Source organism: Saccopteryx leptura, chromosome 6, assembly GCF_036850995.1.
Source record: "Saccopteryx leptura isolate mSacLep1 chromosome 6, mSacLep1_pri_phased_curated, whole genome shotgun sequence".
Classification (NCBI taxonomy): Eukaryota; Metazoa; Chordata; class Mammalia; order Chiroptera; family Emballonuridae; genus Saccopteryx; species Saccopteryx leptura.
Window position 1 is genome coordinate 79,909,968 of NC_089508.1, and position 19,839 is coordinate 79,929,806.

Below are 19,839 nucleotides of genomic sequence, written 5' to 3' on the forward strand. Positions count from 1 at the left end.
CGGTATTGATGGCGCCGTTTAATGACGTCACGATCATTGACAGCGTTAGGCAGCGGTGACTGCTGCCATGGTGCTGAGCGGCAGGCTGAGGGTCTAAGTTTATTTACGGCAAGGCCAGGGAACCTTCAGAGGGCGCGGGGGAAACCAGGAGTTTGCAGCCAGGAATTTGTGGCCTAGAGTGTCGTGAGGCTAAAGGAGAGGGTTTGGAGGCCAGAAACCTGACTCTGGGATCAGGGATAGGGGGCGTTGTTGGAGGGGAGGCTGCGTCCACGCTGTGTGAGAGGCGCGGTAGTTAGGATCTGGGGGCCCGCAGAAGTCTTAGGGTCCGGATTGTGGTGAAGGTAAGTGGGAGCTCAGAGCCGGGGCAAGGAGATCTTTCCAGGGGTTCGTCGCGAGGGTGGGTGGACCACGCTCACGAATCTCTTCCTCCCCCTCCCCCCCGCCCGCCTCTGGTGGTTCACGCGGGCTACAGGTGCATCATGTCTAGGCTGGGGGTGCTGGGCGGCGCCCGCTCCGGACTGGGACTGTTGCTGGGCACGGCCGCCGGCCTTGGATTCCTGTGTGCCCTTTATAGCCAGCGGTGGAAACGGACCCAGCGCCATGGCCATAGCCAGCTCCCGCCCAACTCACTGGACTTCACGCAGACTTCAGAGTCTGGACGTCAGGGTAGGAGCCGGTCCCCTGGGGCCACAGTCACGGCTAAGGGATGGACCTGGGATCCAGGCTGCTTTTAGCAGAGTCTGTGGGACAGAACATTGGAGGCGGGTGCCTGAGAGTTTCTTTCACTCTTCTGGAAAGCTTATTCAAAAGGAAAGCATTCTCCCCCATCTGCACTCTTCCCTTATAATCTCAGGGAAAGTACATTGTGAAAAGACTGTTTAGCTTTCACTTTTAGTTCTGGCCACAGTGGTGCTATATATGTATTAAAGACACTTGCTTAGCGTTGGGTGTAGTGTTTAGTAAATAGAGGAAGAGTCCAAAAGTAGGCAAAAGGAAAAATTAATTGTGTAGGAAAGAATTAAAAGTTCCAAGGCATATGTATCAAATTACTATTAGAATGAAGGCACCTTGGAGACTATGTAGTCCACGTGTTTTTTCCTTCCTATGATGAAATCAAGATTTAAAAAGGTTGTGTAACTTTTCCAAGGTTGTCACAGAGCAAGTAAGTGGCAGTATAGGGCCTGGTCACTTGGTCCTGTGGACTTAACAGAGTACAAGGCTGGGAGGGTGCTTACTTGCAACTGAAGTTGAATATGGCTGGCAGCCAGCCACAGCTGAAATTGATAGTGCTTTCAGTTTTGCAAAACTTTCACTTTAAATTAACTCATTTGGGCAGGGTATCTAGGGCTGATTCAGACCTCATGTTCACATAACAGGAGTTTTGAGATCGTCTCACCCAGTGTTAACCGGGAGTGTTTTCTCTGATTAACAAAGGCCAGGTTGTTTAGAAAAGTTTAAAGAGTCTTCAAAGAGTTCTCATTTTAACTTGTAACTGTCAGCATTTTATAACTTGGTAGAAACCTAGTTTTGTATGTGTGCTTGTTTTCTCTCCATTTCCCTTGAGTTTTGTTTGTAATTCCTGAGCAGTAGTCATTCTTCTGTTGAGATTGTGAGAAAGTGGCTGTTCCCAGGGATCTTTCTTGCTCTACATTCTTGAACACTGTTGGATGTGTATTGTAATCTGGCCTAGATTATTAGATTTAACAGATTTGTGCTTGCTGGTCTGGTCTGTGGATTCTGCCTCCCTGGTTTCTTTCCTGTTTTTATATCTTATAGTAAAATTGCCTTAGGTAGCTCTCAGGTTACTAGCATTTATTGTTGGAATTTACCTAGAGCTTAATACAGGGCTAGGTAATGCTGTTTTTTTCCAAAGGGTTTTGATAGGCTTTTTCCAGTACTTCTTTTTCCAGTGTACTTTTCTCTCAGTTACTACCCTTTTTCTCTTTGCTCCTCTCAGATGATAGTAGAGAGGAGCTCAAAGTTTTCTTTGCTATTCTTTATGAAGTGAAAGATCAGAATTTGGGTGAGCTCAATTTTAGTTTTGCTCTGTGGTTGTTATTTGTAATGCCGGTGGCCAAGGCCAGGCAGGTTCGCATTGGATTCAGGCAGACAGTAGAAAAACTGGAGCCAGAAGAAGGGGTTGGGCCATTCCGTTTAATCAAGTCTCACAACAGCGGACAAGCACACAAGCAGGGGAAACTACCTCTCAGGCAAAGAACCAGCAAAATGGCCCCTCATAGTGGCGGGCAGGCAATCCGTGCACACCTGTAACCCCCCGTCTCTCTTGAGCGCAAGCACCCGTAGCCTTTTATAGGCCATATACACATGACGCAGCCACACACTCACACACCAATCAGGCAAAGTGCTTGCAGCTGGTAACCCCATGAGCAAGCCTAACACAGCTGCCCCACAGTATGAACTGGTATCTGGGTATTATATATAGGCATACCTCGTTTTATTGTGCTTCGCTTCGCTTTATTGCATTTCACAGTGTATGGCCAGTAGTCGCCACCGTCATGGCCATTCACATGCAGGCTCCCATTGAATTCAGACAGACGGTAAAGAAAGAGTGGAGCCAAGAAAGGGTGGGCCATTCCTTTATTAAAGTCTCGCACCAGCCGACGAGCAAACACACAGGGCTCCAATGCCTGACACATTCTTCACTTCCACAACCAGGAGAGTCTTCTCCGGTTTCTCCTAGAATCAAAGGCCGCACCAGTCTCAGTGGAGCTCACAAAAGTCCCTCAGCTCTGGTTCCCCATCTGCACATGTTCTCTTTCTGTACAAACTGGCTTCAGCACTCTGCATTCTCTCTGCTCTCACTCTGCAAACATGGCTTCTCTCTGCTTCTTCTCCTTCTCTTTTCAGAACTTTCTGATGAGAAAACCTCTCCTCCAGCAAACATTAGCAAAACAATGGTCTTTCCCAAGCAGTAAGGTAATTTGCAATTTCACAACCACATATACCTGGTGCTGCCTTGCTCCCAATGCAAACTATAAGCGAGCAAACAGAAAAATCACACTTTAGAAACTTATTTGACCAACACACAGACATTGCATTTTTAAAAAGATTTTTATTAATTTTAGAGAAAGAGGTAGAAAGGCGGGGAAGTGGGAAGCATCAACTCATAGTAGTTGCTTCTTGTATGCGCCTTGACCTGGCAAGCTCGGTTTCAAACTGGGGACCTCAGCGTTCCAGGTCAGTGCTTTATCTACTGCGCCACCACAGGCCAGGCACATTTTTCTTTTTTTTCCAAATTGAAGGCAAGACCCCTCACCAGCAAAAGATTACAACTGACTTTATTGCAGTGGTCTGATTTCTGGCAGTGGTCTGGAACCAAACCTGCAATCTCTCTGAGGTATGTCTGTAGTCGGGTAGATTTTTCTTTTATTCTAGCAGGGTAGCTGTCCTGACTTTGAGGACCCTCACTCTTACAAGCATTTTATATCATCTGCCATGGTGCAGAAAGTTCATGGAACACAGTGCTCTTGTTTATAGATTGGGACCTTGATGTTACTTGGGATTTGTTAATAGGACTTAGCTGTGAACATGTGCTTTCTGAGCCTCACGGGTCTTTATAAATTGAACTCTAATGAGAAGCAAGTGTTCTTTAATTCTAAGTGCAAGATTGTCTCCTTGCTATGTCCCATGGTCATTCCCGTCTTCTGTCCTCCTTCCTTCAGCGAGGCCATTGCGAGCAGCCCCAGGCGAGGCCGGAGATGCTGCGGCCCTGCCCAGCTTCCCACGAGAAGGGCAGGAGATGGTGCTGGAGCGCCTGGACTTCGTGCTGACCAGTCTGGTGGCACTGAGGCGGGAGGTGGAGGAGCTGAGGAGCAGCCTGCAGGGGCTCGCTGGGCAGATTGCTGGGGAGTTCCGGTGAGTAATGGCCTCCTCCCGGCCCGGCCCCCACGGCTTTTCCAGCTGAGCTCTGTCAGTCAGTTTTATAGCCTCTCACCTCATTGGCAGGGAAGGTGGCTTTGCACAAGTTCCTTGCTGCTGTTGGGCCCTATGGTCTGTGGTAGCAGCTGCAATGCTTTGTTCTGATGAACCTGGTCTGCTCTGGTCTGTCCAGGTCTGTCTAGGGAGATTCCCTGTTGGTCTCCTGAGTGTAGAGACCAGGATTTTCTCTGCTCTTGGCCCTTTAATGAGGAGTGGTAGAAAGAGGCCCCTCATGGTGAGAGGAAAGACAGGCCAGATGGGGCCTAATGCCATCCTGCTTTTCAGATCCCACATGGAAGAGAACCAGAGAGGGGCTCGGCGGCGAAGGTTCCCGTTTGCCCGTGAGAGGAGCGACTCCACTGGCTCCAGCTCCGTCTACTTCACGGCCACCTCAGGAGCCACATACACAGATGCTGAGAGTGAAGGGGGGTGAGTCATCTCTCCTGGAGGCAGTTGTGGCTCCAGCCAAGGTTATATTTTGTAAAAGTAATGTTTTTCAATGGAAAATTGATACCATGCTGCTATGAATAATATTTGGAACAAGGTAAGAGTATAAATAAATACAGAAGTTGAAATAAGAGAACCATCCGCCTTATGTTATCCAGACAAACAAATGTTAACAGTGGTTACTACCTGCATCTATTATTTTCCTCTGAGTAGGTCTGATTTTTTAAATTTCTGTTCTCTTATAACACCAGTTGGGCATTTTCCTGTGCTATCACCAGAACTTTATTTCCTTCACGAGTGTGCCCCTTCCCTGGAGCACCCCTCGTCCCCCAGGGGGGCTTGCTTCCTTGCCAACTCTGCATATGGCAGATGTCTGTCCTAAGTAATTGGTGGCCCTGCAGGTTTGATCTTAGGCCCTAGACGGGACAGGAGTCTTGTAGACAGCCTCCAAACTTGGTCAGGCTACAGCTTCTGATTTTAAACCACTAGTACCATTTTGAAACTTTGGTCCCAGACATGAAGTCTAAATGAGCATCTGTTGCAGTGCCCGGGGCTCAGTGGCAGCACTGCCCTGGTTTGCTGCTAGCTCCAGGGACCCAGGTGACTGCGGGAGCCAGAGAAGCTGATTTCTTTTTTACGGCCTCTGCCAACCTTGCTTCCTCCTCAAGGAAAAGATTGGTGCAGAGAACACCCAAGCCTTCTGTCAGGTCAGGATGGCTGATTTAGCTATAAACAAGCCACTCGGGATGATTGCTGCAGCACCGTCCCTCTTAGCTGAAACACCTTATAATATTAACCACTGGTCATTCTTCCTCTGTGACAGACACTGTATGTACTAAGCACTTTAGAAGCATTTTCTCACTTAATCCTCACAAGGATCCTGTGGAGTAGGTGCTGCTTTTTCTGTTTCTCAGAGCAGACTTGAAGCTTAGCAAGGTTTGATGCCTTGCCCAGGGCTGTCCAACTACCAAGCTCAAGCTTAGCCGCGCTCGTCTGCAGGGGTGTGAGGGTCTGTGATCTGAGGAATGCCTTGGTCATCAGGGCACAGAAGGGCTCTCCCAGAGGGACATATCCCAGCAGTCCCTGGGAATTCTTACCATTGACTAAGAGCCATCACAGCTCATTGTCCATCGTAGTATGGTAAGTTCAGTACCTCTTACTCAGGAGATTTCAGCCTTGCTTTCTTGATTGGGCCATTACAGTCTCCTGCCTGTCCTCTTGGTTTCCTAAGGAAATTAAGAATAGTGTTACTCTCTTTTTCCCTGTCACTGCCATTGGGCACCTGTGCTGGATTTGATTAATGTTCAGGTGCCTCTTGAAAGCAGTGAAGGCTTGGTAGAGCTTTAGTCGTCCATTCATTGCTACTGGTGCCTAGGTTGTCTGGTCCCTTTTATCTGTATTCTCAAGGGCTAGCAGGAGAGGCCCTTTTCTGTTCAATTTATCTAACAGCTCTGGGCTGAGAGATGCTTCTAGAGGGCTGTTTAGAGGAGAGGCAGAAATGAAATATTTGACACATCTGGATTGAAAGGACAGAGTGGCTGGTAATGGGCCCTGACACTAAAGAGGCCTCTCGATGCACCCAAGGGAGCAGGTCACATGGGTGGGAATTGACATTTAAACTTTGTAAGAGGGTAAGAGAGGTCACAGCTCTGCCCAAGATCAGGGTATAGAACTCAAGGCCCTTGATGATTTTTAAGAAGTTATACAAAGCTCTGTGGGCAGTGAGAGCCAGTGTTTAACCAGGGGAGTTGTGGGTGCTCACTGGGGCCTGGGGCTCCCGTGAGGGGCAGGCCAGGCCGCCAGCCACCTGTGACAGGCTGAGAGGAAGGGCGGCTTTCTTCATTATAGCTCAGCAAGCTCAGCCCCATGACTGACCACGTGGCTTGTGGAGGCCGATGGGGCATGTGACGCAAGGCTCTGGTTTAGCTGGCTGCCATCTGGGGCAGTGGCCAGAGTGAGGTCATTCTTTTTGCCATGGTCAGTGCCATACAGGTCAAGGGGAAATTATGGGAGGAGACCTCAAACTCTGGAATGACTTTGAACATGTGGGCCTGGGGGAAGGAGTGCCTCTTTGAGGGATGAAAGGATAAGAATATTTGATGGGGCTACTCATCTCCACGGAAAGCTGTATCCCCCCCGCCCCAATAAAATAGCAACTTTGAGTTCCTAGGGGAATGACTGCAGCAGAGGCAAAATCACCGTGTGGGTCTGTGAGCTTGTTCCCTGAGTATCATAGCAAACCTGGCTTTTGTTCCCACCCTGTAAAAAACCCAACTTGTCCTAAAACACCAGCTCCTCCAGCAAGCCCTGGCAGGCATCCCAGCCAAGAGGGATTGCCTGTAAAGTCGTCTCCTTCTTGGGCATTATCACCTCATTAAAGATGGTGTTTCGTTCACACCACTGAGAGTGTCTCAGGGTCAGGGCCCATACCCGCTTGTCTTTGAATGCTGCAGCTCAGCCCCTCTAATGGGGCTTAGGAGAAGGAAAGAAACTTAATTGCCAGGAGGGGAGATATGTGTAACCGAGTCCTTGATCACTCAAGGAATACAGTAGGATAGCTCTGGGCTCCTTGCTCCAAGGGAGCCTTGGGTCCTAGACCCACTGTGGGAAGTGTTCTGTCTGAGTGCACAGATCCAAATGGCCTTTTCAAAGGCTCCTGCCAGTCCCTTGCTGATCTCAAAAGCTTCAGGGCATGTTAAACAAAAGGGCCGCCTCTCTCTCTGGTGTATTTCTCCAAGGGCTGGGTTTTCAGTCCAGGAGGTGTGAGTATGATGTGAATGTGGAGACAGCGGCCCACGCAGCTCTGGCACATGATTAATTTCTCCTCAAGCCCTGGAAGCCATGGGGCTGATATCAGTGCTCACTCAGCACGTTGTTTCTCTGCCCACTGCGTTCCAGGCAACAGGCTGCAAATTAGTGAGGCGGAGCTCCTTGAAGTGGGGCCGAGGTACAATGAAAGGTCTCACTGGGCCAGCTTACTGGAACCACCCTGCCTCACGGGACTCTACCACCTCTCTGTGGGTGGCAGTAAGGCCCTCCTGGCCTCTTTCTCCTTGGCCTTTAGGACCTAGAGGGACCACAAACTGTAGGACATTCCTCCTGGCTTAACTCCCTGGAGAGACTGCTGATGGCTGTGCTCTAGCATAAGAGCAGGAGTCCCCTAAAGACTCCTGATTTGAACTCCTGATTGGCCAAGACAGCCTTCAGTCTAGCAGAGAATGGTGTCTCCCCTTCTTTCTAGCAAGTAGAGTTGATAAGGCTCAAGTTCTCCACCCCAGATAACTCACCCATTTGGCTTTGAGCCCGGCTGGGCTGAATAGGGCAGGTTACTGTCCGGGCCCTAGGACTCGGTTGGGAGTTTCTCTAGGATGCCCCCGTGTGGTCTTACTCATCACCACCCAGGTTGTTTGGGAAATCAGATGCCACTTCTCCTTGTCCCTTTAATTTCTAAAGTTTTTACCGCAAATTGCCAGAGGGGAAAGATACTTGGATAATCACTTCAAAAACAGTGAAATTAAGGTTTTAGGTACCTTATAAATTCCTGTAGTAGATGTTACGAGGGCCTCTTTGTTAGAGGATTCTGGAAGCTCCTCCATAAAGAAGCAGTCAGCAGGGATTAGGTATCAGGTCCGACTGCTCACTTGGTACCTTCCAGATGACGCCTGCCTCCTTCACCTCTGCCTTTCTGGCCCACAGCATCCAGCTCTGGCCTTCAGGCTCTCTCGTGCGACTTGATTGGTGCGTGTCTGCCTCTTCTCTCCTTCAGTTCTGCTTTGCTCCAGCCACCGGGGTCCTTCCCCTATCTCTCATTCCAGGATGGAGGAAAGCTTATCTCTAGAGGTCTTCCCTGTGCTTCAGAACCTGCTTTTCTTTCAGTCTGAAGGCCTCTCTGGTGTCTGATGCTAGGTCCTGGAAGTCTTACCTTCTTCCCTACTCAGTTTTGGTCTGATTCAGTTGGCAGTTAGGAAAAATACCCTAATCAGCTGCTGGTAGAGGCCAAGATCTGAGCAAAACTTGGCTTCCTCTTCAGTAGGTGCATCAAGGTCGGGGCTCCTTAGGAGACCCCTGGGTTATGGTGGCCCAGAGCTACCTTCCCAGAGGGTTCTGTTTGCATCTTCTTTCACCCCTACTTGCAGCTGCAAATGGCCCTCACCCTAGCCCCGGCAATTCCAAAGTTTTCCAAGGGCTGCTCCTGTTTTAGTTTAGGTTTGGTGACTGACTTGTGATAGAGGTACTCGTTGAATTGAGAAGAAAATGTGGAGCCTGACCAGGTAGTAGCGCACTGGATAGAGCGTCGGACTGGGATGTGGAGGACCCAGGTTCGAGACCCCAAGGTTGCCAGCTTGAGCGCAGGCTCATCTGGTTTGAGCAAAGCTCACCAGCTTGGACCCAAGGTCGCTGGCTCGAGCAAGGGGTCACTCAGTCTGCTGTAGCCCCCTGATCAAGGCACATATGAGAAAGCAATCAATGAACAACTAAGGAGCCGCAACAAAGAATTGATGCTTCTCATCTCTCTCCCTTCCTGTCTGTCCCTATCTGTCCCTCTATCTCTCTGTCACACACACACACACACACACACACACACACACACACACACACACACACAAAAAGAAATGCGGCTATCTGTGGCTGCCTGTGGCCTCAGAAGCTGGCACCCACCCATGTTGGTTCCTTCTGACAGGTGCCTTTGGCTGATACAGTGAAAATGGTTGACAAACCCTGAGCCTGGTGAGCCTTCTAGCTCAGGAGATCAGCTCCACCTACAATGGAGTTTTTATCCTAAACATTCACTTATTTATAAGACTATATGCTCACTAAAGCAATTACATTAAAAGATAAAATAATTTACTTTTTTTTTTCTTTTTGAAAGGAGGGGAGATAGTGAGACTGACTCCTGCGTGCGCCCTGACTGGGATCTACTTGGCAACCCCAGTTTGGGGCTGATGCTCGAATCAACTGAGTTAGCCTCAGTGGCCAGGGCCAGCGCTCAAACCAATGGAGCCACTGGCTGTGGGAGGGGGAGAGAAGCAGATGGTTGCTTCTTTTGTGTGCCCTGACTGGGAGTCAAACCTGGGACATCCATACACTGACCAACGCTCTGTCTGCTGAGCAAATCGGCCAGGGCCAAAATAATTCCCTTTTAATTCTACCCTGAGAGGTGGCCTGGAAACATTTTGGTACATATCTCTCTAGACTTTTTCTTTTCCTTTTCCTGTCTTTTATGGCAGACTTGGTAGTAGCTAAGCAGGGGTTCTCGTAATAGCCCCTGTCAAGTGTCTCCAAGCTAGCCACTCTTCTAAATCATTTCCCCAGCCCCATAGTTCCTATGGGAAGCCTTCTCTAGAGGACTGGTTTTTGCCCCTAAGTGGGGAGAGTGGTTCTTACTTGGCGCTCCAGACAACAGTCTCACGAGGTCTGTCTTTGTGGCCTAGGGCTCTGAGGCTGAATGGTCCTCTCCTTTGACCCTGTACCTTGTATTTTTCTGCCATAGTTACACAACAGCTAATGCCGAGTCTGACTACGAGCGGGACTCTGACAGGGAGAGTGAAGATGGGGAAGATGAAGTGAGCTGCGAGACCGTGAAGATGGGGAGAAAGGATTCTGTGGACCTGGAGGCAGAGGTGGCTTCAGGCCTGGTTCCCAGAGCCCTGGAGGCCGAGGGCTCCCCTGGCCTGGAGGACGTTCTGCCCCTCCTGCAGCAGGCTGACGAGCTGCACCAGGGCAGTGAGCAGAACAAGCGAGAAGGCTTTCAGCTGCTGCTCAACAACAAGCTAGCGGTGAGGCTCTAGCTGCCTGTCTGCCCTCTCCCCTCCCTCCCTGCTGAACCCTGCTGACTCCTAGGGAGTGCAAGCGGGCCACTGTGGTTATTGACCCTGCAAGGTGACATCAGAAGGAAAATGAGGGTGAATGGCTGGTTCTGCACCTAACCCCCAGGGGCCCAGGTTTACTGCCTGCTCCAGAGCTTCCTCCCAAGTCATCCTCTGCCTCCTAGAGTTACTGCAAGAGCTACACACCGCACAGCAGAGGAAAACACGGACAGGAACTGGAATGTCCGTTTGTTTCCCTTGAGGCAGAGCCCGAGCTGCCTACCCACTTGAAGTTTCCAGCCAGAAACTCTCAGGTTTCTCTTCAGGTTCACTGCCAGAGTTTATGCTCACCCATGTATAAATGCCCCAAGTTAGAATTCCCCTTTTTTGAGGCACTACTTACTGCAGAAGGCATTCTGGCTTCCTAGTACTGTAAGGAGGAAAGGTCAACTCTAAATGTAATGAGGCACAGCAAAGGAGAAGTCTTGCTAACTCAGGGGTCCCCAAACTATAGCCCGCGGGCCACATGCGGTCCCCTGAGGCCATTTATCCGGCCCCTGCCGCACTTCTGGAAGGGGCACCTCTTTCATTGGTGGTCAGTGAGAGAAGCATAGTTCCCATTGAAATATTGGTCAGTTTGTTGATTTAAATTTACTTGCTTATTTTAAATATTGTATTTGTTCCCGTTTTGGTTTTTTACTTTAAAATAAGATATGTGCAGTGTGCATAGGAATTTGTTCATAGTTTTTTTTATAGTCCGGCCCTCCAACGGTCGGAGGGACAGTGAACTGGCCCCATGTGTAAAAAGTTTGGGGACCCCTGTGCTAACTCAATGAAAAAAAAATTGAAAATGCCCAAGAAAAGGAAGGTTGTATGGGGGTAGAGGGCGGTGCACGAAACTGGCTTAATGTCAGTTAGCATGTGTAACACACTAGCCTGGAAACTCAAACCGGGGGTGTGGGAAGGCCAGAGCCCCAATCCTCTGAGGGAGGAGGGGTCTCCATCCCTTTCTCTGTTTGGTCTGTAGTATGGAAATCTGCAGGACTTTCTCTGGCGCCTGGCCCGGGCCTACAGCGACATGTGTGAGCTAGCTGATGAGGTGAGCGAGAAGAAGTCATATGCTCTAAATGGTAAGTGCTGACACGTTCCAGGGGAGTGTGGCTCAGTTACTCACTAGAGACTGGCTCCCAGAGACTCCTGCTTCCTTGATACACAGAACAGTCTGTTTCTCTGCACATCATTGTGATCTGAGTAACATCAGTGCATGTTTTGGGAAGTACTTTTTATCATATCAGCCTAATTCTTTGGTCTCACTCTCCAAATACAAAAAGAGGGCAAAACCTCCTTTCTTAATCTGAAGTTTTTTTCTGTGGCTTATGGATCTGGTTTCATTTATAGAGGTTGTGGGGCAGGTGTTCTAAGAATGAGTGGAGTATATCTGGTGAGCACCTGTAAAGAGTAGTTTGAGAGAATACTGTACTGCTTAGAAGTCCCTCGAATCTACTTGGCAATTCTGTTGCCGAGTCTGCCCTGGGGTAGAGTGCATCAGACTTATGCCAGGCACAGGGCTGATCCCTCTGCCATGAAGTCACTGAGAATCCTGGAACTTTAAAAAGCGACTGGTTTCAGCCCTGGCTGGGTTGCTCAGTTGATTAGAGCATCGTTCTCATACACCAAGGTTGTGGGTTTGATCCCCAGTCGGGGCACATACAGGAATTAGCCAATGAATGCATAAATAAGTGAAGCAAAAAAATTGATGTTCAGCAAAACCACGACTGGTTTCATGGGGAAGGAGATGTGTCCTGCCTCGCCACACACCTGAGTCATATACCATCCATCACTGGGCTTCCAGGTCTTACTCAGTTATCTAAAATATTCTACTAGGGACAAATATATGACAAGAATATTTGACTTTGGGTGATGGGTATACAATATAATCAAGTTTAAATGCTATAGAAATGTTTGCCTGAAACCTATGTATGTACTTATTGATCAATGTCACCATTTAATTTTCTAAATAAAAAACCAAACCTCTACTTTCCCACTTTTATAAGTAAAGCCTTATAAACGTTACTGAATCTTTGATAATGTAGACTCTTTTATATTTGAAGTGCTGCAAGCACATCAGTGGGTATTATAAAAACAAGGCAGCTGACAGCAGGTTGGGAAGGCAAGGTGAAGCAGGTCATTCCTGAGAAGCTACTTGAAGCTTTTCACTCTGTTCAAGTTCACAATTATTTCCAAACACGTCCAGGCTGGTGGGCATTGGTGAGAGCTAGAGAGCAGTAATTCTTCCCAAAGCCCCCTCTTAGGAAGTGTGCAGGGGAGCCCTTGTCAATTCTGTAACACCTTTGCCCCACAGGAAAAGAAGAAGCGGAGGCCGCTCTGAAGAAGGGAGAGGAGAATGCTGATTGTCACCAATGGTAATAACACCCTGCAGGGTCCTGGGAAGAGCCAGGAGGGGTCATTCAGAGTGAGTGGAGGGCGCGAGGCTTCATTGTCTCTGCCCTGGCCACAAAGGCCTTTGCGGAGAGAACCAGGAGAGGGAGCTCTGGCCTTTACTTCCATATGGCCCCGCCCTGTCCCAGCTGGGGACCGCAGGAAGTTTTCCTTGGCAGGCACCTTCAGGAAGAGGCAGGGGAGAGAGTACATGCTCTTCCTTTCCGTTGGGGCTTGGAGAAATGAGCAGCTTTGTAAGTCACCTAGCTGCAAGACCTGTGGGTTCTTAGTACCTCAGAGAGGCTGGGACAGTTTGCAGCCCCTGCTCCTGCTCAATCTGCTATCCCTGGCTGGTGGTGGGCTTTGGCTTTTTTGCTTGGCTTGCATGAGGAAAAGTGGATGAGTTCACCCCCACCCCCGGGAAGTTCAGTAGTCACTTTATTAGCTCACAAAAACATCAGCCCTGTGTGTGGTCTCATGTAAAAGTTACACTAATTTGCATGGGTCAGAGCCAACTTTTGTTCTGGTACCTGGTTCCAGAACCTAAGTGTTAGTGAAAACGTTCCTTTCCTACCTCTCCTCTTGCTTTCCGTATCTGTCCTCAGATACGTTGTGAGCTGAGAGAAACTATCTGTTGCTAAAACTTGATTTCTGCAAGGGGTCTTCTCAGAAGCCAGGTCATTACGGTTTCTAGGGTGTCACAGGTACTGCTTCCCTGGGGCTGGGCTCCCAACAATGGAAATTGGCCTCATGCTTTCTTACCTATTCTTGGGTAACAGTGATTTGGACTAAACATGGAGATGAACTTCTAAAAGTATCTGATACAAGTGAATATTTGAAAAAGCAACTTGAGCCTTTAAACATTCATTTAATGTCAAACAAGGCTGGAAGGTAATGAAACCTTAGTTTTAAAGACAGAATATAAGAAGTTGCTGGCTGTGTTCCCGTGGAAGGATGTAGAGGAGAGGGCAGAAATCAGAGGCCTTTCTTCCTTTGCTTCTATTGGTTCCCAGCTTAACCTCAGAAATTCCTCGAGTATCTCATCCCAATTTGATTGTCCTCGAGCCTTGGTCGGCAAACTGCGGCTCTTTGGTCGCCACCTCGATAGGGAATGTACCTACCTATAGTTTAAGTTTAAAAAATTTGGCTCTCAAAAGAAATTTCAATCGTTGTGCTGTTGATATTTGGCTCTGTTGACTAATGAGTTTATCGACCACTGTAGAGAGTCTATTTTAATGTTTTACCTGTATACTTCCAAGGCTAAAGAGACCTTCTTTTAGTGTCTGCTCAGAAGACAAAGAACAATGTATTCAGGTCTCTTCTCCTTTGATGCTGATTATTAGAGAACTGCTTTTTAAATTTTGACAGGTGGGGCTGTACTCATGTGGGAAATTTTTTTTTAGAGATTTGGACCAAGACCTTGCCTAAATATTAAGAGATTTACTGTGGAGGATGTAGCTTTTTTGTACCTAGTATGTATACTTTGGAGAGCCTGCCACTATGTCAAAGAATGAATTGGGACCACAAGTCTATGATCAGGAGCAGGTCTCATCAGGCCATGGGCGTGGGGGGAAGCCCGTTCCTTGTTGCTGAGCTCGCTGCTTGCTGCTTTCCCCGTAGGTACGCAGTGCTTTGTGGTCAGCTGGCTGAGCATGAGGGCATCCAGAGGCGCATCCAGAGTGGCTTTAGCTTCAAGGTGAGGAAAGGCTTCTTTCCCTTGTGCTGTCCACATTCCCTGCTCCATCCTCGCTCCTTGCATAGGGTGTTCCTACCACCTCTATGACTCGCCCCTTTTTATCAATTATCATGTCTGATGTTAGTTTATATTTACATGTTACTCCTCAGGAGCACGTGGATAAAGCCCTGGCTCTCCGGCCAGAGAACCCCATGGCTCACTTTCTCCTTGGGAGGTGGTGTTATCAGGTGAGCTAAATTCTGGGCTTAATAGAAGGACCCTCAGTGTCCTGTGCCACTGATCTCCTTGTAGTGAAAATTTGCAGCAGGGACCTGAGCCTGGTTCAAGTACCATTTCCATTTCCATTTCCTCTGAATGGTCATGTTACTGGGACTGGGCCCAGCCTTGTTTGACCTTCTTTTTGTTTTCAGTACAGAATATGTAATATTCCTAAAAACACCTGTTAAACCTTTTCATTAACACCTTGATCTTTTGGTGGCAGGTTGCACACCTGAGCTGGCTAGAAAAGAAAACTGCTACAGCCTTGCTTGAAAGCCCTCTCAGTGCCACTGTGCAGGACGCCCTCCAGAGCTTCCTGAAGGTATCAGGAGGGAGGGGGAGAGGGGGGGACAGCAGCCCAAAATGCCTGGGTGAACTTGTTTTTCCTAAGGACATTATTGGGAGTGGTTTCTGGTAGGGAGCACTTTTGTTTGCTTGTTCTGTGGGAAAATCAGAGCCACCTGAAAAGCTTATAAAAAGATATAAATTCCCAGACCACTAAATCAGTCTCCGGGTAGGGGACTGGAAATCTCTAATGTACTTCAGAGGCTGTCTTGAATTTGGGAACACCTTACTGAAATGCCTTCCTCCCACCTCCAGGCTGAAGAACTACAGCCAGGATTTTCCAAAGCAGGAAGAGTATATATTTCCAAGGTAAACTCACCTATTTCAATGTAGATGAAAAGTAGGTATGCCGATAACATTCTGGAAACTCCTAAAAGCATACCTACTTATCCCCTGCTAGTCTCCCGATGGCAGTTCTCCTAGGGTTTCACTGTTGTCTCTTCTCAGTGCTACAGAGAACTAGGAAAAAACTCTGAAGCTAGACAGTGGGTGAAGCTGGCCAGGGAGCTGCCAGATGTCACTAATGAGGTAATACTTTTAAGAGTTTTCTAACAGTAGGTTCCATCATCCAGTGACCACTGGACCTTTTCGAGAAAATCTTCCCTTAAAATCTTATTTCTCTAGAAAAGAGTTTGTACTTTTTTTTTTTTTGTATTTTTCTGAAGTTGGGAATGGGGAGGCAGTCAGACAGACTCCCGCATGTGCCCGACCAGGATCCACCCGGCATGCCCACCAGGGGGCGACGCTCCGATGCAACCAGAGCCATTCTAACGCCTGAGGCAGAGGCCATAGAGCCATTCTCAGCGCCTGGACCAACTTTGCTCCAATGGAGCCTTGGCTGCGGGAGGGGAAGATAGAGACAGAGAGGAAGGAGAGGGGGAGGGGTGGAGAAGCAGATGGGCGCTTCTCCTGTGTGCCCTGGCCGGGAATCAAACCCAGGACTCCTGCACGCCAGGCCGATGCTCTACCACTGAGCCAACAGGCCAGGGCCGAGTACTTTTGCATGTAGGCACTATGATAACAGCTCAGAAGGGAAGCAAAGAGCCCTTTTTCTTGGGTACCAGCGGCTTGGGAAATGTTGGCTTAGATTTTGGGTCCTAGTCTTGTTCTTTTGTCTCCCTAGGATTCAGCTTTCCAGAAGGACCTTGAAGAATTGGAAGTAATTTTAGGACACTAACCACATTCCAGTGGCCTTCATGACTTCAGAAATACCAGTACTGATGGGGGACAAAAACCAAGTCTTTTTTCCCTTACACGCTGCTTAGATCAGGAGACTGAGCAAGGCTGGGTAAAGGAGTATCCTGATGCCTGGTCTAATCAGTACCTACTACCATTCCCCAGTTCTTGCCTATTGTCCACGGGTTAATTTATTCTAATTGCTTAACTAAGCTGAAACTGGGGAAGTACTTGAGGCCTGGGTTTCTTTTGTTTTCTCCCTTAAGTGAATGCTTGAAAAATCAAGACCTGTCCTAGGGTTGGGTAGAGAACTGAAGGCTGCCTTCCAACTACTGGTAAGGTGAATGCACTTCAAAGAGCTATAGGGACAAAATACAGTACTTGTACTCTCTAATCTTTTTCACTGAGTAATGTTCAACACCAAAGTACATAGCCCTAAGATCACACCCTACCTTCCAGGGTAAAAGGGGCAGGGGAGTCAATCGATACTGCCCTCTTCTCACCTATCATGTGGATTCTAATTGTATTCCTGGTCCAAGGGGCTGGACCACTTGACTTCAGTCTTGGCTGCTTTTGAAATAACAGTAATACATAAGGCTTATGAGACTGTGAAACAATGAACTGAGTTGTTGCCTGGAATATATTTTGATACAAACTGAAAATAAACCAAATTTGATTAGAAGTGTATTCCCCTATGTTTATTATCAGCTCCTATTCTTAACACTTCCACAATTGTTTCCTACTGCAGAGGCTGTTGCAGACAAGTAGAAAAACAGCACCAAAGAATTTAGAAAAAGTTCTCTGGTTAATGCTATTTGCAAAAATTTTAGTTATGATACATATAAAATACAGACAGCTGATTTTTAGCCTAACAACGCCTATTCCAATTAAGCAGGTTATTTCCTGACCTACTCATGTTCACTTGAGTCAGCAGCACAAAGTCTAATCCTACCTACAAGAAAAATTGAGACAAATTTTTAGGTCAAAGGCATTTAAATATAGGTCCTAAGACACTGATATTGCTTTTATACAAGAACCAAGCTTTCACTCCAGAATCTGTTGGTGGGGCTTTATTATCCTACCCTAGGTTTGTTCTTTGGTAACAGAAGACCAGAAAGATGCTCCATGCTTAAAAACCAATGAATAGAACTGTTCTCAAAACAAAGCTGCATTAAATTGTATCTCCCTAGCTCTCTACATACAGTGGGATCAACACAGACAACAGCAGAGATTTTTATTGCCTTTATTCCCAATACTGAGAAGCCCTTTGAAATTTTAAGAGCAGTTTAAAACTCATCCTGAGCAGTTTGAAAGGGAAGAGTGTCTCAAACCCCTGAAGTAGAATAATCCAGGGAAGCATCAGACTTCTACAACATGGGGCTTGCAGAATAAAAGCAAAGGCCATAGGAAAGCCACGGTATAGTCTTTTTTATAGTCTATTAGGTTGAAGGACAAAAAGTTCAATCATCTGAATGTAGGACTCCCTTTTAAAATTTTAATTTAAAGTAATAGAAACTGATCATACCTAACCAGTGGCAAAAAGATATAAAGGCCCTATCTTGAAATACTTAGTTTGTACCAGAGTAACTCCTATAAACACCAGTTGCTACAAATAACTACTTTATTAGCAGCCCCACAACGAGCCCATTTACTTTAAGCCTCTGAAATGCTTAAGATTCCAGAATTATCTTGAATTGCTCTTAGCAGTAAAAAACCCCATGCAAGTGAATTGTAAAGGGCTGGTGGCCCAGCAGGTCTGCTCAGTCCTTAACTAAAAAATTTTTACAGAAGAAAACTCAGGCATACAAACTTAAAAACTTCTGTCTGGTTGACAGAGAAAAAGAACCTGCCAAGAGACCCATTCCCTTTGCCACATAGCTCAGACATTCATTTCAACATTATTCAGACAGTAAGAGGAGTCAGGTCTCCTTAGCTTTAGTTCTGGAGACACAAGATGTCCCAAGTCACTCAAGGCACTATGTCAAAGGTATTTCATACACCATCCCCCAAAAACCAAAGAATTCACATAGAGATTAATACACTCTCTAGAGAAGGAATAAACATTTCAGATCAGTTTGTGACTACTGACCTGTCTCCTGTTTACACCACCAGAAAGGCTGATACAATAGCTGTTTTCCTGTTTGCCCTTTTTTTGGCAGTCACAACAGGAAGAGGCCTCCAAAGAACCCCAGGGAGTAAGCAGTCTTCATTAGGCTGCAGCACTTAGGCTTATCATGAGAAAAAACCCAATGATTCAGTCTTTGGCATCTCCCACTCCATCCGCATTGATGGCAAACATAGCTTCAGCTTCAGGAAGACAGGGAGAGTCGTAGATTTTGCAGATTCTGGTTTCCCCTCTTCCTTTTCGCAGGTACAATCTGATCCAAAGACAGACCAAAACAAAGTTATTATAAAAATTCCTATTCCTGAGTATGGTAGGACTGAAATTTTTTGGACAGTGGATTTTCCATACACACAATTTTTTTTTCCTTTTGTGAGAGAGAGAGGGAGAGATGAGAAACATCAACTTGTAGTTGTGTCACTTTTAGTTGTTCATTGACTGCTTCTCATATGTGCCTTGACCGGGGGACTCCAGCTGAACAAGTGACCCTTTGTGGCAAGCCAATGACCATGGAATCATGTTGATGATCCCACGCTCAAGCCAGATAAGCCTGTGCTCAAGCTGGAGACCTCAAAGTTTCGAACCTGGGACCTCAGAATCTCAAGTCGATGCTCTATCCACTGTACTACCACTGGTCAGGCAAATTTTCCATGTTAATACAACTACTTTCTTTTAATAATGAAGGAAAAGCATATTAATTCTTTATATTTAGTCCTTCACATTTGAGGGCTTTTTATTCTTTTATGAACTTTGCAAACACCTATACTAATCAAAGCATGACAGATTTATCAAGGGCTCCTCTGTCCACACAACAGTAGCTTTAACAGGGAAATATTATATCTTCATGTCTACTTCATAGCTAACACAACATTCTAAGATGAAGTCATCTGTCTCATCACTTTACCTGGTGGTTGAGGCATGAGCAATGATATTTCCTCCAATAGGTTTTTTAGGATCTGCAGCAAACATGGCTGCTCCATCCACTTGGGCTACCACCTGATTGGTGATTACCACTGCTACACCAAACTGATGGAGGAAGGATAAATGTTATTTTTTGTGGCCACAGACATTCCAAAGACTTTATTGCTGCCACCCCTTTCTCCCACAAGCCAATGGTTCAGGTCTCTCTTCATATCAAACTGGTATCTTAATAGCAGGCCCTGACATCCTGGCCTCCCAGCAAGGCACCCAGAATTTATGGTCTCTGAAAGTAGTTATACTCTGTCCCTACCCGACAACTTACCTCATCAGCAAGTCGCAGAAGCATCCGCAGAAACCTGGCCAGGTGCATCTGCCTGGCTGAAAGTTCACCTCGACCGGAATAGTCTGTTCTGTAGAGGGCAGTGGCACTGTCTACAATTAGCAGTGCATACCTACAGGGAACAAGGATTCTCTGAAGCCTATTTCTAGCTTATGTCAGATTCCACTTCCTTCTTCTTACTCCACTAAAATTTCATATTCATAGTTGTATATAGGTGTTTATTTATTTATTCAATTTAGAAAGGGGGGTGGAGAGAGAGAGAGAGAGGAGAGAGAGAGGAGGGGAGGAGCAGGAAGCATCAACTCCCATATGTGCCTTGACCAGGCAAGCCCAGGGTTTCGAACTGGCG

At 47.1% G+C, this 19,839-nt stretch overlaps 2 protein-coding genes across 3 annotated transcripts in view; one reads left to right on the plus strand and one right to left on the minus strand.

Moving 5' to 3' along the window:
* The first annotated feature begins 37 nt into the window (after window positions 1-37).
* RMDN3 (regulator of microtubule dynamics 3) lies at window positions 38-16,789 on the plus strand. The gene is made up of 13 exons (XM_066342217.1): window positions 38-341; window positions 473-666; window positions 3,684-3,876; window positions 4,225-4,368; window positions 9,878-10,163; window positions 11,221-11,323; window positions 12,556-12,616; window positions 14,253-14,328; window positions 14,478-14,555; window positions 14,810-14,908; window positions 15,187-15,240; window positions 15,379-15,459; window positions 16,055-16,789. The coding sequence occupies exons 2-13, from the start codon at window positions 480-482 to the stop codon at window positions 16,106-16,108; spliced, it is 1,416 nt and encodes a 471-aa protein (XP_066198314.1). The 5' UTR covers window positions 38-341; window positions 473-479; the 3' UTR covers window positions 16,109-16,789.
* Window positions 16,790-17,336: 547 nt separating this feature from the next.
* Window positions 17,337-19,839, minus strand: part of RAD51 (RAD51 recombinase) — a 51,147-nt gene continuing 48,644 nt past the window's right edge. For both annotated transcript variants that reach the window (XM_066343107.1, XM_066343106.1), the window contains exons 8-10: window positions 19,473-19,602; window positions 19,134-19,255; window positions 17,337-18,485 (exon numbers count right to left, since the gene is read on the minus strand). In XM_066343107.1, coding sequence (XP_066199204.1) covers window positions 18,362-18,485; window positions 19,134-19,255; window positions 19,473-19,602 — 376 coding nt within the window. In that variant the 3' untranslated portion in view covers window positions 17,337-18,361. The remainder of the gene's footprint in view (window positions 18,486-19,133; window positions 19,256-19,472; window positions 19,603-19,839) is intronic.

What these genes read in the sequence shown, in the direction of transcription:
- RMDN3 (XM_066342217.1), top strand. Translation starts at nt 480, where the DNA reads ATGTCTAGGCTGGGGGTGCTGGGCGGCGCCCGCTCCGGACTGGGACTG. An exon ending in TTCAGAGTCTGGACGTCAGG is followed by an intron (nt 667 to 3,683) that starts GTAGGAGCCGGT and finishes TCCTTCCTTCAG; the next exon opens with CGAGGCCATTGCGAGCAGCC. An exon ending in GAAGTCATATGCTCTAAATG is followed by an intron (nt 11,324 to 12,555) that starts GTAAGTGCTGAC and finishes TTTGCCCCACAG; the next exon opens with GAAAAGAAGAAGCGGAGGCC.